The following is a 9,633-nucleotide window of genomic DNA, read 5'->3' on the forward strand; positions in this document are numbered from 1 at the left end:
ATGAAATTGAACAAAAAACGTTCATGACTTCAAAAACAATTTATTCATTCATAAAATGTTCACTGATTCAAAAATGATCATGAATTTCAAAAAATGTTCGTTAAATCAAAAAAATGTCCATGAATTTCAAAAAATATTTCACAAATTTCCTAAAAATGTTCTTCGATTATAGAAATGTTCGTCGATTAAATAAAATTGTTTTAAAACATGTTCACAAATTATTATTATTTTGCAAATAGCATAAAATCTTCAAGAATTCAAAAAATGTTCTTTATTTTAGAAAAAGTACAAAAATTTGTAAAATTATCTAAAAATTTGAAAAATGTTCACGAGTTTAGAAAAAATGTTCATCATTTCATAAAACTGAGAGTGATAATGTATCTTGGTGATGCAGCAAAATGTGGTCATGGCCATTGAAGATTATAGTTTTTTTGCCGTTGCAACGCACGGGCCCTTTTGCTATAATAATAAAGCACGGATTGACTCCGTGAGTTCACTGTCACAATACACTTCTTGCCGTGATTTTACGCTTTCAATTTGAATTTAAAACATATTTAAGGTGGTACTAAATTTTCGTCTGTTCACCTCGCTCCTTAATTTTCATCCGGTCGTACGTAATAATTCGCGAGCAAGTCTGGGCCTCAGCCCACTGTTATATGGGTCGGCTGCCGTGGCAGCTCAGGAAATACATGCGACCCGAGATGAAAAAAATACGCTGCCATAAAGGATCGAACTCCCGACCAACATCAAATTTTGAAGCTTATGGTGAACCAAGCCACCTAATGATTGTGTGTATAAGATAGGATTCATCCATCTATTAATTAGTCCCACCTCGCTTTCTTGCAACTAACCCCACCAATTTATATTCATCTATGAATTGAAATTAGTAAGCCTCCTCAAGAATCAAAGCATAGGTCCCGATTGCGCTCAAATATGAGAAGAAGGAAAAATCTGGCGGCCCGAAGGAAGGAAAGCAACAATTAAGGGAAATAAAAATTCGTGTGTCTGCCTAAGGAAGGAAAAGATGTGCCTAGGAAAGAAATATGAGAAGAGAGAAAAATCTAGCGGCCCGAAGGAAGGAAAGGAGCAATTAATGAAAATAAAAAATCTGAAAGGAAAGCAATTAACAGAAATAACAATCTGACGTGTGCCTAAGAAAGGAATGAAATTAAGAGGAATAATATCAGGCCTGCCTAAGGAAGGAAATGAATTAAGAAATAGAATAACACTCTTATGTCGGGAAGGAAAGAAATTAAGCGAAAGATTCTTGCTAGGATGGAAAGGAGTATACGATTAGAATTAATATTTTCATACGTGTTATGTGTTATTTAAAATGTTTTGCCTTTTGAAAAATGTTGTGTAATTTTTAGAAATCGTTCATGCATTTTAATTTATTTTGTGAATTGTAGCAGGCGGACGTCACGTCCAACTCACCGAGATTAGTTTTAAAACAATTAGAAATTCACTTGTGGTGGTGTGGTTCAGTCGCAAGTGTAAGTGGGTTTTATTTGCAAAAGAAAAGTGTGAGTGGGTTTAGGGTGTAGGCAGTGGCGGAGATCGTCAGCTTGGAATTGGCCATATTCGGACGCAAGGCGATCAGATGGACACCACGATCATGGTTGATGAAGGCACGAAAGAGAATAAACAATAACATGGATAAGGCGCTATGTTAAAATAGATAACGTGCATCTATGAAGGGGTTTTGAGTCGTATTTATTCTTCCATAGCAACGCACGGACATATTCATTAGTTGGTATAGATATAGATATAGATAGATTACATGGTTTTTGGGTATTTACTGACGTATTCCTGAGCGACCGTTGCCGATAAGGCCCCAGCGGCCCTCGCCGTACGGGGCCACCCGCAAACAGCCCCCGATCACACACGCGGCGCAGCGTTCCCCGCCATGGCCGCCACCTCCCTCGCCGCCGCTTCGCACTGCCACCGCCACCACATCCTCCTCCCCGCTCGCCCCAGCCCCGGCTGCTTCAACCTCAGAACCCCCAACCGAGGACGCATCTGCCCCGCCTTCCCGTCCGTTCTCTGCTCCTCCTCCTCTGCTTCTCCCCAGCCCACCGCCGGCGGCGAGGAGGAGGCGGAGGATGGGGAGGAGGGGCGCGGGAGGAGGCTTTCGAAGCAGTCCTCGTGGGAGGCCACGGATGGTCAGGGCGACGACTACCTCTACCGCCTCGGGAAGGAGGCCGACAACATGAACATCGCCGTCGGCGCCCGCAGCGGCATCGTCGACGACCTCTTCGTCGGCAAATTCCTCGGAAGAGACTGTATGCTCCCCAGTGCCCCATTGCTCCACCATCCAGTCAAGCCATTTGAGAAAATGTACCACGTACTCCCTCCGTTCCAACAAATTACTCGTTGCAGAAATGGATGTATCTAAAACTAAAATATATCTAGATACATCCATACCTGCGACAAGTAATTCGGAACGGAGGGAGTAGTAGTTATGCATCCGTTTAGATAGGCTCTCTGTGATCTGCTCACTTGTCATAATTCAGAACAGTACATTTCTGTGTAGTTCAGCAGTCAGCAAAATAACGACTGGAATTGAAGAGCCTGATAATTTCAGTTCTTTTTTTAACTGAAGAGCCAGATTTTCTAATTCTATGTTCTGGCAAATTCCTCGTGGAATGTGGCTGCAGCCGATATCGTGTTCGATTACCGCCAGAAGGCGACGAGGAAATTTGAGTATCTGCAGGGAGATTACTACATCGCGCCTGCCTTCCTCGTGAGTTTGTTTTTAATTCATATACAGCTGCTCTGGTTTGCTTAATTCATCTTCGTCTGTGCTGTTATGTCAGTATCTGATTGGCGGAGATTTGACACTGCAGATTCGTTGTATTACAGGATAAAGTTGGTAAGCATTTAATGTACAAGGAAGTCAGCATTCTTATAATCAGGTATTACAACCTCAACATTTCACAGAATGCATTTCATTTGAATCTGAATCTACATATACATTGTGTATTGGAGTATCCTTATAGTAGACGTAAAACTCAACAGTTCAAAGCTGTCAATGGTCTGGTTACTAACTTCTTTTTCGGGGGAGAGAGGTTACCAACTTTACACAGCCTTTTCAGTATGCTCTTATGCAAGGGTGTGGCAATAACCGAATGTACCTTTATTGGTATCTATGAATGATCAACATACAGTAATCAACTCACTAGGCTGATGCGTTTTAGTTGAACTGTAAAATAATGGCATACAATGTGCACAGCGGATGAAATATCACCAAATCGTACATGCACAGTAGTAGTGACTCTGCTAACCTCATCCTACTTAATATCTAGGCTCCTGAGAGCTAAATGTTTAGAAGTCCCAAAACAATGAAACATCCATTTTTGACTTCTGCATGATATTTCAAGAGTCGAGCGACAGTATTTCGTACAACTTCAGAAGTGGCCGACATGTGCTTAACACTTCTTTTTTATCCTTTTCTCCAGGCACATGTTCTAAAGGAGTGTTTATTGTTTGCAGCGGTCCACATTGTAAAGAACTTCCTTGCAAATAATCTTAATATCAAGATTCCGCTTATACTTGGTAGAATACTCTACTTCTTTTGTTTCTGTGTGCGTGGGTGTAATATGAAAAAATAAACGTGTAGTGTGATTCAGTGTCATGCTTTACCATTTAATGATCTTGAGCAATATTGTGCCATGCAGGTGTCTGGGGTGGCAAGGGGCAAGGGAAAACATTCCAGACTGAACTTATATTTAAAGCAATGGGTGTTGAGCCTGTTATTATGTCTGCTGGAGAACTCGAATCTGAGAGAGCAGGTCAAGAAACAGCGGAACTATTTTATGCTTGTATGCTTTATTTACTCTGACATATGTTTATGTTTCCCAGATTGCTAGTGTTCAGATTAAAAACTGCGACCCACCTTAGTGCTTGGGGCACTTTTCTAGTGCTGAAAGCCAGCCTGGGACGAATTTGCAATCGAGTTTCTTGCTTATTTTCAGAAAAAAAAACTAGCATGTCTGTTCAGATTGGTTAAGTTTTACCTTGCTCAATGAAAGATCTGCTTATATTAGTTATGAAAGGAATTATCAGTTCCTAAAGTCTGCTCCAAAGTCAAGTCGCTACTATGTTCTGCCAGATCTAGTCCATAGACAAAATAGGAATTGCTTGCTCTTTTGCAGTTATGATAGGGGATGGTTAGTTGCTCAGATTTTTTTTCTGCTCGTATTGCAGGAGAACCTGGAAGGCTTATACGTGATCGATACAGAACGGCCTCTCAAGTAGTTCAAAACCAAGTAAGAAGGTGTATTCAGCTACTCAATTTCATAACCTGCTTTCAGATTCAGTTTTCTGAGAAGTGACTAGTGAGCATGCAAGAGAATAGTATTTTTAATAATTTGTAAACTTATGCATCAACATACAGTAGTTAATCATTTACATATGTTGACGTTTAGTCCAAACTAGAAAAAAGAAGAGGCCCAGGGGCACTAGCACCCCCAATATATTCTTATGAGGAAGGTGGGATTCAGTCCTGGGTTGCTTGGTAGCACCATCATGTGTCCTACTATTGAGCTACCCAGTGATTCCCCGTATTGAAATAATAAAAACTATTTAGATAAAAACTGCTAGCCCAAGATTGTTGTGATAGTGAAAAGGCCCTGAACTACCAAAGATGGTACTTGTTACTCTTTTATAATCTTAATAATAAAGTGTTCCATCGTCTACTTCAATGTGTTTATATCTTGCGATGATAAAAATGTTTCCATGGCTTGAGGCTTACTTCTGCTGAGAATCTCACGTGCTCCGTAGTGATTTACTCTTCTGTACCACTACTGAATTATTACGCTAATGTTGCCAATGATTCCTGTGATATTTTTTTCCTTACAAGATCATGTTTCACAAGTTTTTGATGGTATAGGGGAAAATGAGCTGTTTGATGATCAATGACCTAGATGCTGGTCTTGGAAGATTTGGTAAGCCATTTATTGAGCATACTTTGATGGGATTGTTGATTATGCCGAATCTGGATGTCTATTTTTATGATTATGATTTTTGATCAGGAGCTATGATACTTGATTTATTCTTTGTGTGCAAAGTTTTTTTTTTGCAAAAAAACCCTTATTTGTACGTGATTGATTAATATTAGAGTTTATCTTTCAAACATATCAACATTTATAGTAGGAAAAACCTTACTTACTATATGTTACTGTTGTTGCCAGGACACACACAAATGACGGTCAATAATCAAATCGTGGTTGGAACATTGATGAACTTGGCAGATAATCCTAACAGGGTTAGTATCGGGCAGAAATGGAGAGAATCTGATATAACACATAGAATTCCAATAATAGCAACTGGAAATGATTTTTCAACACTATATGCTCCTTTGATTCGTGATGGGAGGATGGAAAAGTTCTACTGGTATGTTTGTCCCTGCGTCTGAAGCAATCTTGTTGACAAACTGAAAATTTTGAACTGCGCTATTTCATTTTCGTTATAACTTTGTGTACTATCGTCCACGTAGGCTATGTTCTTCTTGGCATTACTTAACACTACAAAAAGTAAATTGTTTCTTTATTCAACTCTCTATTTCAGAGATTGTCTTGGTTTGAAGATTACCACCGATTTGATATTCTTTCAGTCTTTTCTGTTAATTATATGTAGTTTCATGCTACTTCCATACACCAACTAGGGATATTTTGAACCTTGGTACTTGATGTGTGACCATTTATGCTTAACAGGCAGCCCACCCGTGAAGATATAATTAACATTGTTCACCGTATGTATACAAAGGATGGGTTATCTTTTGAAGAAGTTTCAAGCATTGTAGATACATTTCCAAATCAAGGTACTCGTTTCACCAAAACTGTAACTTCTAGTTTGCAGCATATGAGGCTTATCTGGTAGTGGAATATGCAGTGCTAAGGTCACCCATGTTATTTTGTGCTTCAAATATTTGCCTTGTTGTTTGCTAACATATAAGTTAGGGCTTGATAAACGAATTTTTTTTTCACATAGACATAAGAATGATCAGTCTTCGGTTCTTTAATGCATTAATAACCGTAGCAATATTTTTTGTTGTTTTAAAAAATTGGACGTCTTTGGGAAAAATGATTATTTTCGTATGTTGTCATAGCCATGGGATGTGAGCATACAAGGGAAGGAGAAAGATTTTGGTACTTATGAATCATGTAATTCGCTTATATCACAAAAAATAGGTTGCAGAGTGGCCCTGGTAGTCAGTCTAGAATCTGTACAGCGAGCAATTAGGTTTTGTTATGATGATCCACTAGTCTTTAGATTATAGCGGAACTATTATTGTGTGAAAAAATACCCCCTTCTCCTTTTTAAGTTCTGTTATGCTGTGTGAGTTGTGTAGTTATTGGTTGAAATTGCGTTTTACCTAGCTTCATTATTCTTTCTTTCTGTGGGAAGTTCGTACATATTTTCGCTTCTACATTTGAAAAACTTATTCAAGTACGACTTAAACTTGTTGCAGCTCTCGACTTTTATGGAGCTTTGAGATCCAGGACATATGACCAGGCTATCTTGCAGGTACTTAATTTGATTTATGGCATCTGTTATGAGTTCTCATAATATGAAGAGATCCATTGTAATATTCTTATAGTCGATTTTAGAAAATGTTTCCACCTCCTGTTGTCTGTGTGCAAAAGGGTTGTCTTTATAAAGTTTCAGGCTGCAGAACATGCTCCCATTTATTAGAGTTGATGCACATACTTGTTTTTCATTGAAGTAGACGAGAGTCATGTTGGGTATGCAACAACTCAAGTACTCCCTCCGTCTCATAATATAAGAGCGTTTTGTGTAGTGTCAAAAACGCTCTTATATTATGGGACAGAGGGAGTATTTCGAGATGGCATCTCCAAATGTGCCTTTGGTGTATCTTCTGAAAATATTCTTCAGAAACTACCTAATTAAATGATGTATCATGCTTTGAAACTGTTCTCTAGAAATGGCTAAATAATATTTTTCATTTTCCCCATTGTGTTGCAGTGGGTAAATGACATTGGTGGTTATGAGCAACTAGGTGAAAAGCTTCTCAAGCGGAAGAACAGAGAGAAGCTTCCAACATTTGTCCCTCCGAAGGTATTTACATTTCATTTCAAGCAATGCACCAACAGGATTTTTTTGTGCCATTCTCGTGTCAGTTCTTTCAATATCACCGTGGTTGGATTGGCTGTTCATTCCTCCGTTAAGAAACCAATCTCTGTCTAACACCCTGATGCGATTTATGTTTTCATCAGCCAACACTGGATGCATTGATTCAGTCAGGGAACTCTCTGGTAGAAGAGCAAGCATTCGTAATGAATTCGAACTTGTCGAAAGAATATATGAAGAACTTAGATGACTAGTTCGAAGCGCAGAAGACAGTACAAAAAGCTACTCTAGTAGCCTACATCAGCCCAAGCCAAGTATTCTTGTTACTTTCAATTTTCTGTAAATTATGCTGGCCCTCCCACATTTTGCCCGTGTCTCTCTGCGGATGAGCTGCATGTGCAACTATATACTCCCTCCGTTAGTAAATGTCACCTCAGTTTCTTCTATTTGTTTCGCTTTGCTGCTAAAACCACGACACTTATTTTGAAAAGGAGGGAGTAACATATTGTAAAAAAGCATATGAAAATATAATACAGTTGCAAATGTCATCTCAGTTTTTTTTTTCTTTCCCTTTGCTGCTGTTGGTTGAACTGTGCCGAAGTCTATGCAGTGCTTCAGAGTTCAGATATGCGAGTACGACTGATGAAAGAAGGGATATCACCGACGTCATTGCTTGCGTCACTGCCCAAAGCCATCCAGTTTTTTTTTTTTGAGGCAACCCAAAGTCATCCAGTTGAGTTGGTAGGCTCGTGCGGGCTGACGCAGAAAACGAGCCCCACGTATTCAGAGCAAGCGTCCAAAGAACAATCATAAATGCCTCTAGGCTTTTGACCAAAATTTTAATCCCTGCGTCCCAAAATAAGGCTAACTCCACCGCCATGACTCCAAACAGACGTTCGTTTTGTCCGGATTCTGTCCGTTTAGATAAAGTAATGGGGTCGTGTCCAGGCCGTTTCTGGGATGTGGTGGCCGTGCGCCTAACGCGCGGACGTATCCTGACCGCGTACTTTTTTCTTTGCAAGCCCTTAATATTTTTTTATCATCCATTTTGGTACATAAGAATACATTATCAAATTTTGACTAGAAAAGTAAGATCAAACAAAACAAAAACCACAAGAATACATTTTAGAAGATATCCAACTTCCATAACTACTCCTGTAAGTTGGATTAGTGCCTTCTCGATGCATTCATTGTTTATTTATCTGCGGAGGAGGCTCGATCTTGTGTGCTTCTTTTTTCTTCGAGTCTAAAGAAGTAGAAGTTGCTTCCTCGCATCTAGTCTCGTGTCTAGTCTCTGATCTAGCAACAAGTGCACTAGTCTCATCTCTAGCCTCTATGCTAGCTAAAAGAGCATGAACATCTACTAAATTGCGCTCTATCAATATATCGATGTACTCTTCTTCCCAATACCAAAACTTGCATCCATGCTACATAATAAAATTTGAAGTTAGCACAATTAATCAAATCTAAGAGCACAAACCGAAGCTAAAAAGAGCACATACTCCATCGTTTAAGCACTTGATGAACACCCATCCAAAATGTTCCGACGTTGTAGATACGCGGCGCACGACCTTCTTTGGACAGTGGTCGCACTTAATGAGTGACAATGATGCGCCGACGAGCTTTTGGGCTAGCACTGAGCCCGGCCGACCGTCATTCGTGTATCTGTCGACGGACCACTGACGGTGTAGATCCGAGCGGCTAGAGGGGGAGCCACTGCCTGCATGTGGCCTTTGCGGCCCTGGCAGGGCCTTCCGGCTCGGTGCGCGGCCAGTCCATGGCGCGGCACGGCCTCCCATAGCCGGGCGAGCTCAAGACCGATGGGATCCGCCTCAAATCCGCCCGGCGGGTGCGCAAATCAGGTGGCCGTGGTTGGGTAGCTCGGGGACGCCGAGGGGAAGGAGCTGGGCGAGCGCGCGTCCGAGCTACACAGCTGCAATGGCAGCGGCGGCGAGAGGAAGAGTGGAGAAGAGTGGAGGGGGTGCGGCCGGAGGGAGGGAGGGGCGGATAGAAAAAGGCGTCCATGTGCCACCGATGGGTGGACCAGGGGAGGACACGTGCAGACGGCCCGCCCGTCCGCGTGCTGTCCGTTTCACCCGAAAAGCAGCGCAAACTTGGGTCGGGGATGGGTCGAAAGCGGACAGTAAACGGACAAAAGTCCGTTTGCGCCCGCGCACTGGGCCGTCTGGTTCGTCCGTTTTACTCCAAACGGACACGCGCAGACATAATGGGGTCGCACGGTGGAGTTGGCCTAAGTGACTCAAAATTGCACTAACTTTGTAAGTACTAAACTTAGTATAAAGTTGAGTCACTTACTTTGAGACAGAGGGAGTATATGATATTGAAAACATGAGGGCCTTTTGAAACATATTACAGATGAATTTAATTATGTGGGAATGAAATACTGGGATAGAGTTGGTTCACATATATCCTCGTCAACTCCGTGCTTAGTAGTATTATGTTTTTTGTGCATAACTTTTTTTGTTCTTCAAATTCCACGAGAAGTCATGTGAGATGTGACATCATAGCTTGATAGAAATA

The 9,633-nt window shown here is 41.0% G+C and overlaps 1 protein-coding gene across 1 annotated transcript; it reads left to right on the forward strand.

Moving 5' to 3' along the window:
• The first annotated feature begins 1,825 nt into the window (after positions 1–1,825).
• On the forward strand, positions 1,826–7,640 carry LOC125539960 (P-loop containing nucleoside triphosphate hydrolases superfamily protein). Its single transcript, XM_048703514.2, has 12 exons — positions 1,826–2,282; positions 2,658–2,743; positions 2,863–2,872; positions 3,493–3,555; positions 3,678–3,791; positions 4,207–4,268; positions 4,892–4,946; positions 5,193–5,394; positions 5,715–5,821; positions 6,473–6,528; positions 6,988–7,080; positions 7,239–7,640. The coding sequence occupies exons 1-12, from the start codon at positions 1,907–1,909 to the stop codon at positions 7,344–7,346; spliced, it is 1,332 nt and encodes a 443-aa protein (XP_048559471.1). The 5' UTR covers positions 1,826–1,906; the 3' UTR covers positions 7,347–7,640.
• Positions 7,641–9,633: the final 1,993 nt, after the last annotated feature.

Source organism: Triticum urartu, chromosome 2A (assembly GCF_056163025.1).
Source record: "Triticum urartu cultivar PI428250 chromosome 2A, HENAU_Tu73, whole genome shotgun sequence".
Classification (NCBI taxonomy): Eukaryota; Viridiplantae; Streptophyta; class Magnoliopsida; order Poales; family Poaceae; genus Triticum; species Triticum urartu.

Bases quoted from the DNA above. Each gene is read 5' to 3' on its own strand.
- LOC125539960 (XM_048703514.2), top strand. From the start codon at position 1,907: ATGGCCGCCACCTCCCTCGCCGCCGCTTCGCACTGCCACCGCCACCAC. The intron at 2,283-2,657 runs GTATGCTCCCCA...ATGTGGCTGCAG, and splicing joins CAAATTCCTCGGAAGAGACT to CCGATATCGTGTTCGATTAC. The intron at 4,947-5,192 runs GTAAGCCATTTA...TGTTGTTGCCAG, and splicing joins TGCTGGTCTTGGAAGATTTG to GACACACACAAATGACGGTC.